We start from the raw sequence: 22,735 nt of genomic DNA, 5'->3' as shown, positions 1-22,735 counted from the left end.
ATGGTAGAGGTGTAGTAGAGAGGTAGGTTTGGCAGATTTCTAACATGTTAAAGTCTAGGTGTTGGTCCTTTAATCTGTCAAACTCACATTGGCGAATATTGCTACTGCATGCTCTCAAATCTGTAAGATTGCTGGGATTCCACACACTGTGAAGATGCCGAGGGGCATGGTAGTTCTGTCTCTTCCAGAGGCACTCATGTTAGTGCTGATCTCAGGGAGGATGTGCCGGTCAGTTCTCTCTGGGACTCTTATCTCCGTCCATTAGCCTTCTGTGTTAGGTTACCCCGCCTACCTGGGCACAGTGGTGTGGGTATTGTGGAGACTCACCTGAAGACAAGAGCAGGACGTTCAGCTCTCAGGTGTTAATATGAGCATAGTTAGATAGAGAGACCTTTGACCTTTCTTCTGTCTCATGGGAATAGGCTTTTAAATCTGTACACACAGAGAATTACTTTCCCGGGAACAGCAAGGAAACCAAATCCACTTACAGATGCACTCAGAGCTTGTCTCCCAACGGGTAACTCTAATTAATTGCTTGTCTTCTGGCTTCTGGGCCATCCCCCCTCCCCAGCTCGGGGCTTGTTTCATGTCACACTGCACAATGTGAGTGGAGAGACAGAGACCCCAAGTGACAACAATTACATCCTAATCACCTCCCTCCTGATCAGTCAGTGCTGAGATCTCTGACGGTAACTTCGCACTTGGAACACCTCCGGGGAGGAGTCTACAGCTTTCCTTGCCCTGCTTAGCTTTGCCTTTCCCTTTTACATGCCCGTACACCAGTTCTCTCTCTCTCTCTCTCTCTCTCTCTCTCTCTCTCTCTCTCTCTCTCTCTCTCTCTCTCTCTCCCCTCCCTCCCTCTCTCTCCCTCCCTCTCTCTCTCTCTCTCCTCGCTCTCTCCTCCCTCTCTCTCTCTCCTTTCTCTCCCTCTCCCTCCCTCTCTCTCTCTCCTTCCTCTCCCTCTCTCTCTCCTTTCTCTCCCTCTCCCTCACTCTCTCTCTCCTTCCTCTCTCTCTCCTCCCTCTCTCTCTCTCTCCTCCCTCTCTCTCCTTTCTCTCCCTCTCCCTCTCTCTCTCTCTGTCCCCTCCCTCCCTCTCTCTCCCTCCCTCTCTCCCTCTCTCTCCTCCCTCTCTCTCTCTACTTTCTCTCCCTCTCCCTCACTCTCTCTCTCCTTCCTCTCTCTCTCCTCCCCCTCTCTCTCTCCTCCCTCTCTCTCTCTCCTTTCTCTCCCTCTCCCTCACTCTCTCTCTCTCTCCTTCCTCTCTCTCTCTCCCCTCCCTCTCTCTGTCGCCTTCACTCCCTTTCTCCTCCCTTCTTGTCCTTTAAGCCTCTGCCATGTAGGCATGGATGAACGATTGGTCAGCTCAGTTTGGACAGACCCAGCTTAACCCTCAAACAACCCCCTAACTTCCTGTGTCTCTAGTAGCTTAAATCTTTCAAATCTTATTTCTTCAATCTGAAAACTGAAAACTTACTGAGAAAGTGAAGGAGGGTGATGTATTTAAAGCAACAAGTTCGTAGCAGGTGTGTGGTCACATTGGCTGCCTGGGCAAAGGGCTTGCCTTTTCTCCTTGTGTCGTTTCCTAAGCAATCGCTTTTCCCACACCACGCAAGTGAAGACGTTGACTATCAGCACAAAACTAGACTGTGTTACTCACAAATAGAAATACCTTTTTTTCCCCCTTGAAAGAGGTCTCTTGCCAAACACATCCTATGTGCATCTCTTCTGACACTTACACACCTTGGTTCATCATTTGACAGTTTTATTGCTGGATGATTTTGTGAGCAGTATTCCTCTCTTGTTCCTTAAGAGTGCCGTGAACTCCATCAGACTTAAGGAGTCTGTGGCTGTTGGTCTCTCGGAGTCTTGAAAGTGAATGAGCCTGAGCGTTTGCCCTCCATGTCACACATTTATCACCCCCTACCAAAGGCTACAGGTTTCCAGCGGTTAAATCACTCCAATGTGTCTTCCAGGTGCCCAGGAAAAGACCAACTTGGAAGTCATCATTCTTGTAGGCACGGCCGTGATTGCCATGTTCTTCTGGCTACTTCTTGTCATCGTTCTACGGACCGTTAAGCGGGTAACAACATAATGTCTCCCTGTCCCTTGCATGTGGATTTTTGTGATTAATGGAACCTGACTGGGCTTCTTTCAGCCGCTTCTCCCCATTGTTATTGGCTCAATGGGCACATTTTTACTTCACTACAATAACATTCTTGTCCATTTTCTTTGGCTGAACTGTGGGCATTAATTGATGGAAGCCACTAGGAGGGTAAAGGGTTTGGACTGTCCACTGTAATTAAGATTTAGAAACCTTATTCTGAACTCATTTTGGAAACTAAAGAGGCACCAAAAGCAGGATTATAATAGGACTTCTCTCAAACATCATGAGTTTTATTGGAAAATGAGATACCGTGAATGGGTCCCCTATTAAAGAGCAACAAGTATACAAAACAGCAACCCAACAACAGGATCTGTGTGTGACTGGAAGGACTTATGCTTTCCAGGCCAATGAAGGGGAACTGAAGACGGGATACTTGTCCATTGTCATGGATCCAGACGAACTGCCCTTGGATGAGCGCTGTGAGCGCTTGCCTTATGATGCTAGCAAATGGGAATTCCCCAGGGACCGGCTGAAACTAGGTGAGTTGTCAACTGCTATTAACTTGGTATTGGTTTTGCCAGCCCACCTAACTCGCCTTGAAGACAGTGACATGTCTGGTCTCTTCAGATGATGCATTCTGATTCATAAATATTAACTCTATCTCTTGACTTTGGGTAGTCATCCATATAGCCTTCTAGTAGTAAGGAGCCTGTATAACCATCCAAAGCAGGGCATTTTGGGGAGTGAAGGGCAAAGCCGAAACAAGGAAGTAAAGCAGGCTGTGGGTCTAATGGACTACAACATCACCTGAACCAATTAGAATCTTCACTTAGCCCTCTAGTAGTGGGATGTGACAACTCAAGTCTTTTGTAATTGCCATTATCATTGGTTCCAGGGAAGCCTCTTGGCCGTGGCGCCTTTGGCCAAGTGATTGAGGCAGATGCCTTTGGAATTGACAAGACAGCGACTTGCAAAACGGTGGCCGTCAAAATGCTGAAAGGTAAAAAGCAAAATGACGTTGTGATGTGGCTCTCTCTGTTTTGCCCATCACTGAGTGTGGTATAAGGCTTGCATCGGTGGCTTTGTGCATAAGGTGGGCCAGAAAGTCCCTGGCTTACAGTGCCTCTGCACAAACTGGAGACAGTTTCCTCCTATGGAGGGAGCCTCATGCAAGGGCACATGACCAGTGAGCAAAGATTGACTTGCACAATTCTGTTTAGTGGTCCCGGTTATGTGGGGGAAACTATCTGATTCTATTAAAATTGTTCCTCAATGTATTATGAGGTCAGCTGATTATAAACCCTTTAGAAATGGAGAAAGAAGATTGCTGTAGCAGAATGCAAAACCGCCACATTCTCTAGAATTAGAACATGCCAAAGAACTTGGTGTATGAAGGTGTTTTGCAAAGTAAGAGTGGCTATGCAAACGGAAGAAGATGTGGGTATTCTTTTAGACATCAGCATCTTTCATAGTAATGGAGCGACAGCCTGGACATTCTGATGAAGGGAGGTGACGTAGGTGAAGCTTCTGCTCCATCTGTGGCAGCTTCTGTGGAGGGAGATGCTGCTGCTCCCCCTTGGCCAGTAGGTCTTGTGCCTTTCAAAGCCCCTTCCTCCATTTGCATTTTCTGTCTAGAAGCTTTGTGTGTGTGTGTGTGTGTGTGTGTGTGTGTGTGTGTGTGTGTGTAAAGAGATAGTCAGAGACAGAGAGACAGAGAGAATATATGCATCGTCAGAGGACAACTTGCAAGAGTCAGTTCCCTCCTCCCACCAGGTGGGTTCCAGGGTTTCAACTCTAGTCGTTAGAATCGGTGGCATGCGCCTTTACGCACCCAGGCAATTCTCTGGTCCCTAGATCTGAGAATATTTAATGTATGGGATGGCTTCCCTATGGGGAGACATTGAAATGATCAGGCCCTAAGCAGCCCACTGAACCTGAAACTGAACATTCCAGTTTTGTGCAGAAAGAGAATCTGGATGTGGTTCTGTCCCAAATACATTCCCAACGTTACAAGAAACGTCACCTTAGATTCCTTTCAACGCCAGTCATTCAGGGTTTGCTTAAAGCAAAGCTTTGCTCTCTAATTAGAAAGCGGAGTTTGCATTTGACTTTTCGAAAGACACAGTTGCTCTGTTAGCGGTAGCCGTGCTCCACTGGGCGAGCAAGCCGCACAGTTAAGCGCATCCCTCATCCCGCGGCAACGGCCACACTTAACTGGTTTCTGTCTTTCTTCTGAATTTGCAGAAGGAGCAACGCACAGTGAGCACCGAGCCCTCATGTCTGAACTCAAGATCCTCATCCACATTGGCCACCATCTCAACGTGGTCAACCTTCTGGGCGCCTGCACCAAGCCAGGAGGTGAGGAACGGCTGTGGCTCTGCCAGCCTGAGTCTGACTCAAAGTTCTCTGCTGGCGTTTGAAGGAAGCAATACTTTGGAAAATCCGAAATGTACTATACTGCATAGAAAGTTAGTGGGCACTATAATCAAAGGATTCTGCAGCATCCTTTGAATTAAAGAATGGTCTCATCATGGGGATGCGATTTGCTTCTTGTATAGTAAGTGTTAGATGGGAAAAAGGAACATCCCCCAGACCTTGAAAGCAAAGAACTCAGAGTCATCTCCCTTTCCTCCCACCCCGAAGTCATCTCAGCTGATTGCTGAGGTTTTGATTATTCATGTAGAATTATCTTCTTGAAAAAGAAAAGTTACAATAGGAGGGACTGGTGTCAGCTGATTTCTGCCACCCTGCTTCAATGAAAGGTTATATGTAGTCTTCCTCTAGGACAGTTTTGGGCTTATCAGTATGCTAAGCACATAGGGAGAAGTGTTTGTGAAATGCATTTTCCTTTTCTCAACATGCTGTGTTATTTTCAGGGCCTCTCATGGTGATTGTGGAATTCTGCAAGTTTGGAAACCTATCAACTTACTTACGGGGCAAGAGAAGTGAATTTGTTCCCTATAAGGTATGTCATATTCTACAGGAGCCTTGGTCAGGAAAGCAGAGGAAATCTCAAAGTGCTACATGGGTGTCTTTAGTTGAAATTCTTTGCATGCTGCCTGGGTTGTCTCAGCACCCACTTCTATCTTCTGGGGGTTGCATGCTTCTCATATTTTATTTTTAGGACTTTAATCTCCTGACCCATTATGATGGTGCTAGATTTGATTAAGGAGAGGGTAGGGCAGAGGGAGCATTGGCTCTGGATTATAGTCTGTCACCTCACCCATATTTGGCTCTATGGAGGGTACATCCCTCGGTAAAGAGGACACTAATGACAGTGTGTCTGAGTATTCCTGGAAACGAAGCACTTACCCCTTGACTCTGGAGAGAAGGTACTTGGTGTTATAGAAGAAAGGCTGTTAAAACTTGACCCATGTTTCAACTCAGAGACTATAATCCTAGAACTGTCTTCCTTCTTTGCTTTTAATAATTTCATCTGTCTGTGGCCTTGCAACACATTAGAGACCTATTTTATATTCGTGGAATATGCACATCCCCTTCTTTTCCAGAGCAAAGGGGCGAGGTTCCGCCATGGGAAAGACTATGTCGGGGAGCTCTCCGTGGATCTGAAACGGCGCTTGGACAGCATCACCAGCAGCCAGAGCTCTGCCAGCTCGGGATTTGTTGAGGAGAAATCCCTCAGTGACGTAGAGGAAGAAGAAGGTACCTGCCCTTGCTGCCCCGACTCCCACCCATGCCTAGTGCACACTCTTGTAGAAAGAGATGATGGCGGGATATTCGGCCATGGGGCAAAGTTTCATGTTTGAAAGAAATCTAAATTCCTAGGTAGCATTCAGTCAAGCTTAACTGAAGCATGAAATCGGTAAGTAGACAGTAAACTCCCCTGGGAGGCAAAGCGGGGTTATCCTGAGAAGTCTAGGTGATCCAGTGGGCTAAACTGTGGCTAACAATCAAATCTACACTCTGACCTGATACTGGATCAGACTTTATTGGGGCAGAACTTCAGTGCTATGTTCGGAAAGGGAGAAGGAGCTTTTTGGTGCTTGGCTAGTCTTCACTGCGATCAGGGGCTCAGACCCAGTAGGTAACATGCTTCAGCAGCACACAGAGGTCCCTTCGGTGATCTCCACCCAACCTTCTCCAAGATGGGTTAGGAGACTATCCATCATTTTCACCCCGTTCCAGCTGGCTTCTCACATCTCCTTTCTGGCCACTCTTTAGACGTGTCTCATTTGGTGGTGATCCCAAGGGTATTTTAGTCCTGTGTATGGGTGGCGCTGGACCTCAGCCTCACCTCCAACGCTTCAGTCAGCTCCAGAGCACACTGCATGTCTGCTTTAATCAGAAGGAGCAGGCACAGCTGTGTGCTCAAAGAGATGGGGATGCCTGAGGCCGGGTGCCCTTGGGAGTGTGAGTTTAGACAAGCCCAAGCCCGCTTCTGTTTCTCTTGCTGTAAGCTGACTGACAGAACTTAGTCTACCTTCTTTCTCTTGGAAGCTATATAGGCAGCTGACGGCTAGGGGTGGGCTAGAGGGGCGTGGGGAAGTTGGTCTAGACCTGTAGTCATGAGGTCTGCAATGAAGTGGGTCGTGCACCCTCTTTCTCCCAAATGGTAGCCAGTGAGCTGAAAATGCAAGGGATATGTGTATGTTGGGGGGGGGGCTTGGAATTGCAGGCCCGGGCTTTGCCTCTCTCTCTGTCTTTGGAAAGTGAAGAGGGCGTCACTGTTCCGCAACAGCTCTCTAGCCCTCGGCATAAGAAGTCATTGAGGAAGAAGTCCTAGCCTTCTTAATCCTAACAAGGCTATTATGGCAATTAAGTTTGTGTTTACTCTGGTCTTGTGTCCAGGAAAGAGACTGTAGCCATATCTTATCTGATCTAAGTTAGGGGAGCATTTCCAAATGCCCAGGCGTGCCTCCGTGTTTATGTGGCTCAGTGGTGCTATAATAAATACTATCAACTTATGTAAATTCACCTTTCTTCCCTGGCTGGTGTCACTCACTCCTATTCTTGAAGGAATGTCTCCTTGACAGGCCAGACTTCATGCGCATATTGCATGTCCTAAGTTTGAACGTGAGAGAAATAAATCTCTTTCTGGTATTTTTAGTTATCTGTTGTGGACTGTAGTGTGAACTTTGGTCTTTGTCCCAGGAGACAAAAAGCCAGAGAGAAAAGATGTGATGACCCTCAATATTGTTGTTTTATTTTTAGAGTTCTTAATAGGAGCTATTGTTTTTCCCTCTGAGTGCATGGAAAAAAAACAACAGCTTGAGATAGCAAACTTAAAAAGATCCCTTTTCTCTCCTCGCTGCCTGCACCGACTTCATATCTATTCTCCATTCTGGGTTTGATGGCTCAATTTGACTAAAATGAAGAAAACTTTCTTTTCCCCAAGGAGTATGGTGAAGGCTAATAATTTGAGGTTTAGCCAATGGGCAGGTTCTCTGCTTCTGTCTCCTAAAATTGACTCTCACGTCTTAACGAGATCACTCTGGCTGACTTAGAAGCAAGGCTCCTGACTGGTGGGAATACTCAGCCACGCCCTCTTGCCTCTTCTCACAGCTTCTGAAGACCTGTACAAGGACTTTCTGACCTTGGAGCATCTCATCTGCTACAGCTTCCAAGTGGCTAAGGGCATGGAGTTCTTGGCATCAAGGAAGGTATGGCGGGTCAAGAGGAAGTAAGCTTTCTATTCAGATCACACAGGCTTAGAAATGAGACATCGCTTGTTTGGTTTGGAAAGTCACGCACCACTTTTAGGATTCTTAAAAGTGTTCCCCCGGGGAGGCTCTTTTTCTGTTAATAAAAGGTAGCAAGAGGTTTCATGAAAATAATTCACAGAACTAATACTCATTGGCCAACTCCTAAGTGCTAGGTTTTGTTTCTGTTTTTAATCTTTTTCTTGTCGGGGTGGTGGTTCAAGACAGGGTTTCTCTGTGTAGCCCTGGCTGTCCCTCGACCTCACTTTGTAGACTAGGCTAGCTTTGAACTCACAGAGATCTGCCTCCCAAGTGCTGGATGAAAGGCATGCACCACCACCACCCAGCTGACTAGGTAGACTTCTAAGGGCCGCTGTAGTGCATCAACCTAGACAGCCCGGCAGCTTCCTGGTGTTCACAGCACTGGTGGTCGATGGGACAGCCAATCAACACGCAACATAGAAGGAAGGTTAATTAGGAACAGAGGTTGTGGGATGAAGTAAAGCAGGAAGGACTTGCAGAATATACGGAAAATATACTGTGTTTGTGTGTACACATGCTAACATGTGTGCACTTCAATGTTATAGTGCTAAATGAGGAAGCCCTTACTAAGGATGTGACATTTGGGCCTTGAAGAAGTAGGGAGTAGGGTCTTGTAGGTATCTTGGTGTAGAGGGGTCTATTTTTAATTTATTTTACATTCATCACCATCCATCAAAAAGTTATTTGTTATTTGTATAATGAGAAGCCAGGAAGGCCAGGCTTCAGATGAGGACGATTAAAATGGCTAAAATTAGAAAGTAGGCCAAACAAAGGCCGAGGTGGGACGTGACAAGTGACAAACAGTGCAAAGGTTGTAAACACAGCTGAGGTGGGAGGGGGGCCGGTGGAAGTCACTGGTGACCTTGGGCAGGGGAAGATGTGTGGTCTCACGATCGGTAAGAAAGGTTCACGTTCTCTTCAGGAAAAGCTCTCCGTTGATGAAGTGCGGTTGCTGCAGGGTCCTGAGGGAACAAAAGGCTTTCATATTTCTTTGTTTGCTTTATCATTGTAAGGTCCCTTGCGCCCCTCCCCACTGAAGTTTAAAGTTTCTCAACAGCTTCCAGAACCTTGGGATCTTAGATAGTCCTGCTGAATACTTCTTGTACTCTATTTCCCAACCAGAAGGGAGAGAGCCAGGGTCCTATGGGATCGTCCCAAAAAGGGCCTTGAGTCTTTTTCAAAGGTTGTTATTTTTGTATAGGCCAGAACTCACTCTTGAGCCAAGTAATTCCTTTTGGCAACGAGAAGGGGGAATTGATATAGTGGTTGGGGAGTGGGGAGCCAGAATTCTTTCTTTTCTCTTGTAACCACCAGGTGATCTTTGTGCATACCACCTGGTCATCCAGCTGGAAAAGGAAGCTCTTTGGTTGAGAGCAAGTAGGGGTACAGTCTGTTTTGTGGCCTTTCCAGTTTTGCTGGATCATGCCAGGCAATGCAATCCTGAATATTCTGGTGCAAGGGAGACCACTCTACTGACCTGGGGTGCCAAGTAGGGTAGAGACGGTGATTCCCAGCTCCCATGGTCACTCTTGTGCTGATCCAGGTGTTCTTATGCTGATCCAGGTCTCCCAGTAAGCCTTTCATTCGTGTCTAAAGCTCTCTGAGGCTGTTACGCCCTCTCAGATGGTGCTTAGGCACTTGGTTGAGGGCTATGATCATAGAGTGATATAGCTGTTTAATAGTTGAAAGCCAGAGCAAGTTAGAGGACAGAAAGGAGAAACCACTGGAAGAGCTGAAGATCCTAAGGCTTAAAGCCGAGCTCCAGTGCACTACAGAATGTAGTCCACTCGTGCCGGCCAGCCTTGCCTGGGTTGACCTTTACTACAATATCAAATACTTTGAAGCAGGATGAGTACCGCTGCTTACTGCCTCCAGATCCAGGCCAGCTTCAGTACCAAATAAAGTAGGAAGCCAACCAAACCAATGAGAACCCTTGCTTCTGCTGTCGACACGCCCATTCAAAACAAATCTATTCTGGGAATAACCCAGTTTAAGCCACAGAGGATGCCAAGCAAAAGGATGTGTGGATGTGATCAGAGGCACATTTTTAAAACTATGTCCATCATCAGACTGTATTTTAATCATCTAACTCCAAAAGACAGGACTGTTTATGGAATAAGCAGATGTGTCTCAATGAAACACACAAGCCCTTTTCCTGACCTGTTGGGATAAAACACTACCCCGGTCCTTGCTAGTCAGTTGGTTCTCTGATGTTGGATTTTTTTTTTTTTTTTAAGCATGAGGTCACAACAGATGTAAAAGAGATTAGCTGTGTAGAGACTTATCACACATACTGTTCTTTTCACAGTGTATCCACAGGGACCTGGCAGCAAGAAATATTCTTCTATCAGAGAAGAACGTGGTTAAGATCTGTGACTTCGGCTTGGCCCGGGATATTTATAAAGACCCGGATTATGTCAGAAAAGGAGATGTAAGTATCTAAAGATGAACTGTGCAGATTCAAACTTTGTGGACTTGTGTTTAGAAGTGAAGAAAGTATTTTCTTCAGAATCTACCAATTTGGGTTCTGATGCTCTGCTATCCCCACTTAGGCCCGACTCCCTTTGAAATGGATGGCCCCCGAAACCATTTTTGACAGAGTATACACAATTCAGAGCGATGTGTGGTCTTTTGGCATTTTGCTCTGGGAAATATTTTCCTTAGGTAAGTCACTTCTCTCTGACCCTCTTCTGGGTGGGGGTTCAGGGGCAAAGAAGACAAGAATAGTTGGTGAGTCCTGGAAGTCATTTCCTCTTCTGTATTTCACCTCCTGTCAAACAGAATTTCTTAGAGGATTTAGATGGTAAAATTAAGAAGAAAAAAAAAAGAAAAAGGCTCTGTAGATGATAAGGATGTGTAAGAACCAGGCTTAAGGGCTTTTTATGATGAATTCAAATCACACAATGCTCCTTCCCTGTCTTATTCTAGGTGCATCCCCGTATCCTGGGGTGAAGATTGATGAAGACTTTTGTAGGAGACTGAAAGAAGGAACTAGAATGAGAGCTCCTGACTATACCACCCCAGAAATGTAAGACTCTGAAAAACATCCTTCTTTTCTCACAAACTCTCCCCACTAAGAAAGCGAGAAGGCCTTCTATTGTGAGCGTCTGCGTCATGGCCTCGTTTGTGCTTGGCTTTCTTTGACACCTCCCTTGGTTACCTCAAGCACTGTCATCCCATTACCGGATTATCTCCACCAGAGAGTTTTTACTAACCGCTGATAGAGATGTGTGGTAAACAAGATGCTTTTACAGATAGTTGGATGCCCGCCTGCCTGAGTGCAGACTTCTGTGTCTCCTCGAGTTCTACATCTTCAGTTAGCATCTCAGCTCTTGATAGGCTCCTTACAAATGCTTCCCATTCGAGGATTATCTTGACCATCAGCTCTCAGAAGAATGGCACAGTTAATGAGACCAGTCTCTTGCTTGTCTAGGTACCAGACCATGCTGGATTGCTGGCATGAGGACCCCAATCAGAGACCCTCCTTTTCAGAGTTGGTGGAACATTTGGGAAATCTCCTACAAGCGAATGCTCAACAGGTTTGTAGCCCTCTACTCAAGAAGCTTCTACAAGGAGCCCTCAGGGCGTGGGTCTGTGATCTAACAGTCTTCTCCTTGCACATTCGTGTGGCACCACGTCATCCTCTCAGCCACTGGAAGAGGAGCCTCTATCTTGCAGTTCTGAGCAGTAATGCTTCCTAAAAGCTGTAATTGCTCTTTAGACCAATAGCTTGAGAATAGACAACTCCACTCTGTTCATTAGTTGCAGGAACCTGTTCTCTCCCTCTAAACTCAAGTCGTAAGGCTTGGCTGAAGATGCCTTTACCCAATGAGTCATCTTGCTGGTCCCTACCTACTTATTTTAGTGTTATGTCTTCAAATGTTCTTCTAAATTAAAAAAAAAATCTACCGACTGTGATGGTGCATGCCTGTAACCCCAGAATTCTTAAGGCTGAGACAAGGGAATCATAAGTTTGAGGCCAGTTTGGGCAGCATAGCAAGACTACCTCTAAAAACAAAACAAACAAACAAAACGAAACAATAAAACAAATCTGATTAACTGACTGATGAAATGGAAAGAATTTCGAGTAATTTTTAGTAAATTCTGCAAGCAAGGCCCAAACAAAACAAACGTGCAAATTATGCAAAACTCTGACTTGGGCCCCCAACCTGGTGAAATGTCAAGCTGTCATGACATTTCCACAACAGAGTTCTGCCCCCCACTTTTATTTTTGGTAGAGTGTTTGCTGCTGCTCGGTGGCCCTTATTCCAGTGGGAGCCAGTTGCTTTCTGTTTCCTTCTGAGCACTTGGGGGTCGCATCCATTTCCACCAATAAACCTTCCAGACGCTCAAATGTATCAGCTCGTCTTGTTTGCTCTTCCTCTTGAGAAACAGCATCAGAATGCCTACGCTCCGGTCTTGACTCCTTTGCTCTTCACTTGCTTCTCATTCCCCATTGCCGTGGAATGCAGAGGCTGGACTGGAGGCAGGATGCTCTGAAGGTCCAGCTCCTGGGGAGGGCTTTGTGGAGAACTCATGTCTGGGCTCTGGGCTCTCACATCTCATCCACAGCCATCGCCTGCTTTGTCTTCATGGCAACCATGGCCTCTTGTCCCTTTACTAATCCGGTTTTCCCTTCAGTCCCTTTATTAACCTTCTTCCACACATCCCTTTCAAGTGCCCTTTTTGTTTCTGGCGACCCTTTTCCAATATAGTCTGGAAGTCTTGTGTTCAGATATGAAAGCGGCCCCCACAGCCAGGCGCCCCCCTTGCCCTTTGTTTCTCCTGAAAAGGCCCTTGAAGGCTTGCAGCCATAACAATAGCACGCTGTGTTTATTGTTTCAGGATGGCAAAGACTACATTGTTCTCCCAATGTCAGAGACCCTGAGCATGGAAGAGGATTCTGGACTCTCCCTGCCCACCTCACCTGTTTCCTGTATGGAGGAAGAGGAAGTGTGCGACCCCAAATTCCATTATGACAACACAGCGGGAATCAGGTATATGGCCAGCATCCCCTGGGGGGGGGGCGGGGCGTCAAGGCCAGCTCAGGAGGCAGGAGTGGGGGAGTGGGGGGGGGGAAGACATTCGGTTAGGCTGTCACTTACCACTTCCAGCTAACTGGAGTTCTGACATTCACAAGGGCAGTGCCCCCCAAACAAGGCCTGCAGAGCTGAGCCACCTCCCATCTGTGGCCCATATTGCTGGCACAGGTCTGCCTTGAAGAATTCTAAGCCTTGTGGGAGCAAATAACTAAAATGCCACAGTTGGTTAATCTCCAGGAGAAAAAAAGAGAGAGCGAGCGCCATGGTACGGAGACATCTGTATTAAAATCGTCCCCGTGTACACTTTTATTAAGGTGCATTAAATGGCTTAGGGAAGACTCAGGAAGGAAGAGTTCTGTGCAAATAGGAAACATACTGAGGGCTGTCTGGTGAGGCTCCAGCACGCACAGGCTGTGTCCTGAATGGGGCCGTATCCTACAGAAATGTGTCCCCCAATGAGTTTCAGCATTGTGTATCCCTAACAGGGCTCCTGAGTTTATTTAAAACAAACGCCATGCAGCCCAGCCTTGGCCTGTGTAGGTTCCGCAGGAAGCTTTCTATGTTCTCAGTGGATACCTGTGCGTGGGGAAAATGCTGACGGGGCGTCCCACGCTACGATATTAACATTGCCTTTCCTAAGTTGCCCAAGACAACTGTACTTTGCTTTGGGTATTGTCCTTCGGCAAGCAGACCCCCAGAGAGCGTGGGTGCCGCCTGCCTTCCTGCGTGTGCTCAAGCTGCAGGAGGAACGGGCAGCTGTCTCCTGTGAGAGACATCGGCCCAGTTGCCATGCTGCAAGAAGGTTAAGGAGGCCTAGGAAGGAGGGAGGGAGAGAGAGGAGTGGGGGGGGGGGAGAGAGTTAGATATCAACCAGCAAGCTACCATTCCTTTTATAACAGGAGCAGTCAGTGTTTCCTGAAGAATTTCTCTGTATGTGATCACATTTCTGTCTACGAGAGAACTCTAGATTTAGGCAAGATGGAAACCATCATCTAGGTTGGATGCTGAGCACAGGTCTTAGCTCTACTACCTGAGCTAGTGCAAAATATTGTGATTAAAGATGTAGACACAAGAGCTTGGTAAAACCAGATGCAGTGCCTGGCTCTGCCTTTTAATTGCTGTGCAACAAGTCCTGTGCCATCCCTCCCCGCCCCCCAACCCAGTTCCTCTTTGAAGGAAGGCAAGGCCACGGGTGCTCTTTGTGAATGGCCGCTTGGAGGATTGCACGCTATAATGTACTTCTAAGTGCCTGGCACTTGAAGGCACTTCATAAAGGACAGCTGTTAAGAGAGCTGTTTCCTGTCCTACCCCTGAGATGAGTCCACCTCCTCTGATTCCAGACTGAGGGCCGTTGTCCCTCCTTCCAAGGAGAGGTTCTCAGAGGGGAAGAGTCAGGAAGTCTAAGTCCCATGTGTGCCAAGTCCTAGTCCTTTCTGGCTTGACCACTGTTCCCGCCATGCCGTGTAGACTTCTCCTCAGGGAGCCATGTGATGGCCCATTGTCCCCCTCAGGTCCTGTGACAAAGCAGAGGAGAGTTCAGAGCTGGACCATTTGGCTTGCTGGGTTCTTGGAATGTGGTGCTAAGCTGGAGGTGAAGTCCTGTTTTGGGAGACGGAGGTGCCAGTGTGAGGCTGGGTCTTCAAAAGGACTGGCTAGCATTGATTCCCCAGGAGTGTAGACGAATGTGACACCATGCTTTTAGCCCAGCCAGGCTTGGCTCAGATTTTCAGCCTCTAAGTTCTGAAGGAGCCTTCCCAGACTAGGTTCTCTTTTAGCTATCCGTACACTGAAAAATAAAAATTGGAAGCTTTCATTTGCAACGCCTCTTGACTCCCTTATCCTTCTTTTTATAAACAACAACACCCTCTCTCACCTTCCAGTGCTCTAAATAAAGGCGATGCAGATTAGAGGTGTGAGCACACTGCTCGGTAGTGCGGGACTCCCCTGCGCGTCAGTGTCTCTGGGGAAAATACACGGAAACTAAGGCACCTCCCAGGCCATGTTCTATCTATTTTCTTGCTTCCAAGCAAGTAGAAACGCTGAGTCTTTCTCGCTTTGCTTCCTCCTTGTACTTTTCAACTCCATTGCATTATAAATAGAGCTGGACAGGGACATCACTGTGGGAGACAGCCTCTTGATTTGCTGCCCCTTGAAACTATTTTTAAAATACTTGTCCAACAGTTATGTTGAGAAGAGGCAGAGGAGTAGGGGGCAGGGAGGGCCGCTTATGTCTAGACTTCGCTTTGTTTTCAATTTTTCCCCGTGGATCCTCTCTGGCCTCGAGTGTGCATGCTTCCCGAGAGAAAACCCGTGTTCACTGGGCTCGTCTCTCTTGGAGGGCAGTGTGTGGACCGTCTGTGGTTTGCTTTGTCGTTTTCTCTGGGAGTTTCACCTTCCACATCAAGCAGTTTATCAGAGATTTCTTTGCAGTTCTCTCCCAGAGCCAGGCTTCAGTACACACTGTTTTCCTCACTTTGATTAATTGCCAGTGGTAATTAAATACCCGTGGTGGATTGATGCCTGGGAGAGCCAGTTGGCTAGCTTTTCCTTGATTTGGCCATCATATTAGACTACCCGAAATGGGACTATTCTTTCTCTACCTTTCATCTACTCCACACTCCATATTGACTTCACCCACCCACTTACCAGGGGGTTGGTGTACATGTGGGAACCAGAACAATGCTATGAACACAGTAGGTGCCTAATAAAGAGGTGAGCAACCTGTCTTTGAGTCTCTTCTTTCTTTTCCATCCTGATACTCCAAGGGAGTCACGTGGGGTGGAGTGAGGAACAAGAACCCCACGTGAGTTTTCGAGCCTTCAAACTTGAGTGTGAGTCCTGGTTCTACTCCTCCTCTGCCATTTTCTCACTGAGGCTTTGCTTCTTCATCTCCAAGTGTGAGATAATGAGAGATCTGTTTGGGCAACTGTGGGGAGCAGATGTAAGGAGATCTTGGAAAATCCTTTCTCGTTTGTGAAGAACCATATTGTTTTTTAAATCATCTGGCTCGGAGTTCAAGGATCTGAATCTTCTAAGATAGCTATGTGCTATCCACACCTCCTCCCTCAGCTGGACTCTCCCCTCAGATATCTATGGAATCCAGGCACTGCTTCAAACCTCACACACATGCCCTTTCTTTAATCAGATTCCCTACTTTCCTGCTAGATAAGTGTGAAGTCTCCTAACTGGCTTTACCGTGTCTGGTCTTATCCTCCTTAATCACAGCCAACTTTCTCAAAAGCGTATCTGGTCATGCCAATCCCGTGCTTAAAAATTTTTCAGTGGCCCTCACAACTGTACTCTAAGATTCTAGTTGTGTGATTTTGGACAAGTAGATTTGGAGGAGGTTACCGTGAAGACGCCATGAGGCGATGTCTGAAGAGCATTCAGCTCAATGCCTGACCTGTGGTAGATCCCCAAAGGTCTTCCTGAGTGAATAGTCCTGATCCCAGCCGTCTTTGATAGCCACTACTTTCAAGGACCGGAGTCAGCAGGAAATGGGCTTTGCTTGTTCCCTGAATTGCATGTCCTCTTTCCTGTGGAGTCTCCTGAGGGAGGGTGTCACTGGGAACCTCATTCTCTCCTCTGTGTGGGGAGGAAACGACCTCTTGGGGAAGAGAAGAGGCACTCGGCTTCCATTTCTCAACTCTGACCCAGCAACGCACTGTGCCAACCGGCTGCTTGTCATGGGACAAGAGTGAAGAATATGTTTATTGTCTCTACGGACCTTTCCTGTAAAAAGGACTTCTCTTACCTGCTTTTGGGCTGTAAGAGGTTTGGATAGGATTTTTTGGACTCCCCCAGTGGCAAGTGGCAAGGGAGAGCAACCCCCAGGGAGAAGCGATGTGCTGTCAGTCAGGGCTCGTTCTTTGAAGGACTTTGGAATCCAAAAGGGGAAAAAAGGCTGGTTGATAAAAGAGTTTTGTGCTTCCTCAGGACAGCAAATCTGACATTTGCCCTGCTGTTCGCCTTCCCAATATCCTTGTAAGCTAGAAAGAATAGCTGTTACCCACACATGTTTAAAATGGAGCAACAGAGTCGTGACTCTCTCTTCTATAGTCAGAGTTAGACTCAAAACTGAGCAGCGTCTTGAGACTCTGAAGCATGGGCTGGGTAAGACTCAGCCTACTTCCCTCTGTCCCTAGATCTGTGTCTCCTGGAGAAGGAGGAAGTTGACTTGAGATCACTGCCCAGCACAGTATCCTTTAGAGAGATCAAAGGTGTTTCCTTTGCCCAGACTGCCATGTCAACACTGTATAGAGCACCTTTCTTTGGAGATGGCTAGAAAAAATGGAGAGCATGCAGCAATACATCCAGAGTTCCCTGGAGGAATCCCATTCAGTCAGGGCCCATCAGAAAGCAGCTGCTGTTGAGTCAACCAGCACTGGCCTGAGGTCAGCACTGGGCCTCAGAAGCATGGTCCAAAGGCACAGGGTCTCCTTTAATCTTCTCAGTTATATTATACTTTTAAATGGACTTTCACAGGAAATTAAACCTTCCGTGTGTGCTAGCAAAGGAAGATTTTGTTTTTCTTTTTTCCAAAGGCTGTTTTGAAGGTTGCTATTAAACTTGTGGTTGAAAGATAATGAACTTAGGTATCGCTTGAGGTATCCACAGCCAAATATACCACCACTCAAACACAAATAAATATTTGCTCTCTTGCAGCCAGTATCTACAGACCAGTAAGCGAAAGAGCCGGCCAGTGAGTGTGAAAACATTCGAAGATATCCCACTGGAAGAACCAGAAGTAAAAGTAATCCCAGATGTAAGTACATCTTTTATAAATAGTCATAGAAATAATACTCAGGGTGAAATACTAGCTAGATAAATATTAGCCTAAGTGTTTGAGTCTTGGAACCTCCTTAAAGCTTTCCTTGAGGGTATGTGCCATGGGGTCATTTTGGAGATGGATCTTTGGTTTCGCCATAAAAAGGCACCTGGACCAAAGTATGCCCAACGTCACTCAAGAGCAAATGGTGTCACTGTGCAGAGAGAAGGAGACTCCAGCATCCTCAGCAGCTGCAGATCTTCGTCTCTCACTGGCCTAAATCTACTTCCTGGAAGCATTCGCTTCCTTTGTGGCTTGCACAGTCTCTGGATGCCATATGCTTACCCTCCTTGGTGGGACAGTGAATCATGTTGTCTGCTAGATGGATTGAGAAAGGAGCTTCATGGAGCTGGTCCTACACTGTGTCACTGTGTCATCATCTCATTGTCTCCTATAAAGGACAGCCAGACAGACAGTGGGATGGTCCTTGCATCGGAAGAGCTGAAAACCCTGGAAGACAGGAACAAATTATCTCCATCTTTTGGGTAAGACTCAGCCAGCTAAGGAAGACCTTTTTCAATAGGAATTTTTGAAAGGACCTAATAAAGACATTGAATGTAGATGAGGTTTCCCCTTTTGGTGCTTTTGAAGGTTGATTGACATTAATATTCCAAAATTAGCAATTTGATAAATAACTAAAGTAAACCAAACAACAAAACTGATAGGCCTGGGGAAAAAATCTGAAGTGAGGTAGAGGGTTTGGCCCATTTCTAATGACCAGATATATGAAGGCTCTGGAGCTTCTGAGCATGTGGCTATGGATTGTCGTATTGACTGTGATCCATGGTTTATGTGGCCCTGGCCACAGAGCGATGACGCCAGCAGGTACCATGACCCTGAAGAGTTAAGAGTTTGCAGGCTGAAGGATGGTCAAGCCTGTCCTCAACTGGCTTTATCTGTCATTAAAAAAGATGATATGTAAGTAGGCACATAGTCACTTATTTAGTATATTTGAATATTATTGTTTGAATCGTTTCCCTTTCAACGGTCGGAAAAGTATTAAATTTGATCTTGAGTCATTCGTCTCTCATGGCTCAACAGGAATGTATTGTTGCTTTGAATACATGTACCTGATTTGAACATAAGAATTTATGAAAATCTATAGTTAAAAGAATAATGGGATAATGGTAGTTATTTACTTGCCAATAGGTTCATTCTAGGTAGGAATACGAAAGGTTTGATCTACATGTAAGGGACAGCTGTGTGAGAGGGAATCCCCATGGGTTTTTGAGCAACGCTTTTACAGCAGTCACAATGGCGATAGTATATTTTGCTATTTCCTTTAGTGCCTGGTGAGAAATCATGAGCGCCAATCATACACCTCTGTCGTTGACTCACACCATACTTATCTAGAACGACTAAGTGGCCACATCATGCCATTGTTTGAAACATGAATTGGTTTTGGTGTGGGGAGGCAGGAGTGGATTGGAAGGGGAAAAAATGTATTTCTAGTTCTTTGAACCTACTTTAAACCATATCTTAACACAGAATAAATAAACTCTTTTTTTGTGTGTGGTTTTTATTATGAATAATGAGGGTAAAGGCCCTTGAAAGGGCAAACCCTGAGCTTTTCGGTCCACACAGCCTACATTTGTTAGTTTTGACATGATTACTATGTCACTGAAAACATTCTCCAGTTGCTGCTCAGGGACTGAATCCCCAATTTGTCCAAAGAATGTGGTTTTGATGAGTAAAAAGCAGTTTTTGACATGTCTGGCTTGACTGCACACACTCGGCCAGTTTTTTTGCTCTACGAATTTATTAACATCTTTCATAAGCCATGTAGTCCCCTAAATGACCGAACAGGAAAAACACAAATGAACTCTTAGACCATCCCAATTTCCTTTAATATCATGAAAGAGACCCTTTGGCTCCAATCATTGTATACAAACTTGTCAATCATCAAGGCCGTAAAACCGGTCCATTGGTTGGGGGGCTCTGCATACCTCAGCAGAACTGCCTTTTATCTCTTCTCAGGCTTGAAAGACTTGGACCTGAATAAGAGGACTTATCTGCAACTACTAACTCATGCTAGTACCTGAAAGTAGACCTTGCCTGAGTAAACCTGATAGGCTGATTAGGGCAGGGGGAGATAGGGGCTGGTGTCTCTGGAGGAGATTCCACCTCCTTGGAACTGGAGACTGGGTGAGTGTGAAAAGCCAACAGGCTGTCTCCTCCTTTTCAACTCATCTGGCTGCCATTTCTTCCACAGTGGGATGATGCCCAGCAAAAGCAGGGAGTCCGTGGCCTCGGAGGGCTCCAACCAGACCAGCGGCTACCAGTCTGGGTACCACTCCGACGACACAGACACCACTGTGTACAGCGGCGAGGAGGCAGAACTCTTAAAGCTGGTGGAGGCTGCAGTGCGCGCTGACTCGGGGACCACGTTGTGCTCACCTCATGTTTAAAAGGAGGTGCTCCCACCCCACTCCCCAACTCCTGGGGATCACGTGAGAGGTGCTGCTTAGATTTTCAAGTGTTGTTCTTTCCACCGCCCGGAAGTAGCCACATTTGATTTTCATTTCAGAAGAAGGACCTCAGACTGCAAGGAGCTAGTCCTCAGGGTATCTCCCGAGAAGATGACCCATGACCCAAGAATGTGTTGACTGTACTCTTCTTTTTCCATTCATTTTAAAATCGTGTATAATGTGCCCTGCTGAGGCTCTCACTACCGGTTAAAACAAAAGACATTCAAACAGTGGCTCTATCCTCCAAGAAGTAGCCACACCAGAGCAATGGACACCTCTGCGAAACTGGGTGAAATGGGCAATGTCAGTCCTGTGTGTGTAGAAGATGGGAGAGATAACTAAGGGCTGAGTCTACCTAAAAGGCTTTGTTGAGGATGTGGGCCGTGAGCCAAGTGTGAAGTGTGGGATGTGGACCGGTAGGAAGGAAGGCGCAGGCTTGCTTGGAGAGCGGCCGGAGCCTGCAGATGCATTGTGCTGGCTCCGGTCGAGGTGGGCATGTGGCCTGTCAGGAAATGCAAAGGCGGCCGGCAGGGTTTCTGGTTTTAGAAGGTTGCGTGCTCTTTGCAGCGGGGGCTTGTAGGCGAGTTCCCTGTGCTGTTTCCTACTCCTAATGAGAGTTCCTTCCGGACTCTGATCCTGACTCTGACGTGTCTCCTGGCCCAGCCCCAGGAAGGAAACGGTGCAGCTTGCCCCTCATCTCCCAGGCTGTGCCTTAATTCGGAACACCCAAAGAGAGGACACTCGGTAGAGGCTTCCCTTCCATGTTGAAGTGCACAGCGCACCTCAGGGTTTCTGCTGGATGGATCCCCACAGGTCTGCCCAGGTGGCAGTGTCTGAGGCAGCGGGTTCTGTGGCAAGTTGTGGCGGTAAGGGCTCAGACAGGATGTATCCATTTGTTCTCCCTCCAACCCCATTCCACGCTCACCCCCAGTCCTCAGTATTTTAGCTTCGTGGCCTCTTTATGGCAGACATTCTGAATTGGTTTGTTCACGCTCCAGATAAATAATCATTAGTCAGATTTCAAAACTACCTTATAGCCAAGGTTATAATAACATCTACTGTGTCACTTAGAATTTTAACATACAAAGCTGTGTCTACTGGTTTGTGCCCTTGTGCTTACATTTTTTTCAAGAAAGAAAACTGTACTTTTCATTTGGTACCATAGTATGAGAAGCTGGGAACAATGACTGTAAAACATGCTATGGCACATATATTTATAGTCTGTTATGTAGAACAAATGTAATATATTGAAACTTTATATTATATATAATGAACTTTGTACTATTCACATTTTGTATCAGTATTATGTAGCATGACAAGGGTTATAATGCTTTTAGCAGCTAATGTTGTTTTATTAAAAACATTGAAAAACTCGAAGGAATCCTTTCACAGGAGATATGCAGCTAAACCGATCATTTTCTCATCTCAGAGGAGGAGGAGGAGTCAGATATAATGTGAGTGTGTTCCACTTTTCCTTGTTCTCTCTTCTTACAAAGAATATTTTCATCAAATGTTTATAATGCTTTATAAACCAATAAATGTATTCTGAGTAAAAAGACACAGCAGTATCATATTATTACAACTCTTCCGTGGTCTCTTTCCACTCTGCCTTCTTTACGATCATAATTAACACGGAAACACATCCTCGCCACATCCCGAGCACTGGTGACATTGTTAACACATGGACTGAGACGCGTCATTCTACGGCCTCCTGGTGAACCTCAGAACTCAGGGGTGAGAGATCCCGAGACAAGTGGCCAGAGCGGCAGGCAGGAGTAGAGGCCCGGGCTGGACTTCACTGTCTAGCTAAGGTAAGAGTGTGAAATCCATTGTTGACGTGTTTGAAGAACTGCTTTTGCCGGAATTCAGAGAGCGAAGCAAATCCCTGGCCTGTATCTGTCTCTACCTTCACTAATGCTGAATGCTCTTGCTTGCTTGTGTTTTGAGGAGACAGGGTCTTTAGCCCAGGCTAGCCTCCAACTCCCTGTACAGCCAAGGATGGCCTAGTGCTTCTGATTCTACTCCCTCCACCTCCGCAGTGCTGGGATTCCAGGCGTGCACCACCGTATCTGGGTTTTCTTAATGTGTTTTTGTAAATATAAGATTTTGAAATATTTATCTAATGAAATATGGCTTTTTTAAATGACTTTTAGGTTGTTTGTTTTTTTAATCTAAAACTCCCTTCCTCAAATCTAAAGTAACACCAACATTTAAGCGTCTTTTTTTTTTTTTTTTCTTTTTTTTCTCTCTTTGATTACATTTTCATTTACCGGACATTCCTTTTCATACATGGAATGAAGCAAGGTCTAACTTTTGGGGTTTTTTGCAAGCAAATGATCAAACATGGCAGTTCCATTTATGAAATATAACTCGTCCCCCCTGAAGCTGGAGAAATATCTCGACTACATTCCTTTTCAGTCCCCACCATCTTATTGAGACCTTCTCCCCAAATTATGATGAAGAGACTGGCTGTGCATGTGTGTGTTCCTAACAGCCAGGACGTGGGCTGGGATCAGAGAACCAGGGCCCTGCAGGGAGTCGACCCCCACCCCTTCCCTAAATCCAGCCTCTTCCAGTAAATGAATGAAAA

The 22,735-nt window shown here is 46.3% G+C and overlaps 1 protein-coding gene across 1 annotated transcript in view; it reads left to right on the top strand.

Moving 5' to 3' along the window:
* Positions 1-21,705, top strand: part of Kdr (kinase insert domain receptor) — a 44,375-nt gene extending 22,670 nt beyond the window's left edge. The window contains exons 16-30 of the mRNA XM_028857867.1: positions 1,975-2,081; positions 2,509-2,644; positions 3,001-3,105; positions 4,350-4,463; positions 4,982-5,070; positions 5,615-5,768; positions 7,629-7,726; positions 10,116-10,238; positions 10,360-10,471; positions 10,736-10,835; positions 11,241-11,346; positions 12,653-12,804; positions 17,515-17,614; positions 18,077-18,162; positions 19,890-21,705. Of these exons, the coding sequence (XP_028713700.1) occupies positions 1,975-2,081; positions 2,509-2,644; positions 3,001-3,105; positions 4,350-4,463; positions 4,982-5,070; positions 5,615-5,768; positions 7,629-7,726; positions 10,116-10,238; positions 10,360-10,471; positions 10,736-10,835; positions 11,241-11,346; positions 12,653-12,804; positions 17,515-17,614; positions 18,077-18,162; positions 19,890-20,085 (1,778 nt within the window). The 3' untranslated portion in view covers positions 20,086-21,705. The remainder of the gene's footprint in view (positions 1-1,974; positions 2,082-2,508; positions 2,645-3,000; positions 3,106-4,349; positions 4,464-4,981; positions 5,071-5,614; positions 5,769-7,628; positions 7,727-10,115; positions 10,239-10,359; positions 10,472-10,735; positions 10,836-11,240; positions 11,347-12,652; positions 12,805-17,514; positions 17,615-18,076; positions 18,163-19,889) is intronic.
* Positions 21,706-22,735: the final 1,030 nt, after the last annotated feature.

The sequence above is a fragment of the Peromyscus leucopus genome, chromosome 10, assembly GCF_004664715.2.
Source record: "Peromyscus leucopus breed LL Stock chromosome 10, UCI_PerLeu_2.1, whole genome shotgun sequence".
In the NCBI taxonomy this organism is placed as follows: domain Eukaryota; kingdom Metazoa; phylum Chordata; class Mammalia; order Rodentia; family Cricetidae; genus Peromyscus; species Peromyscus leucopus.
The sequence above is the reverse complement of the archived record's forward strand: the minus strand, read 5'-3'. Positions and strand labels throughout refer to the sequence as shown.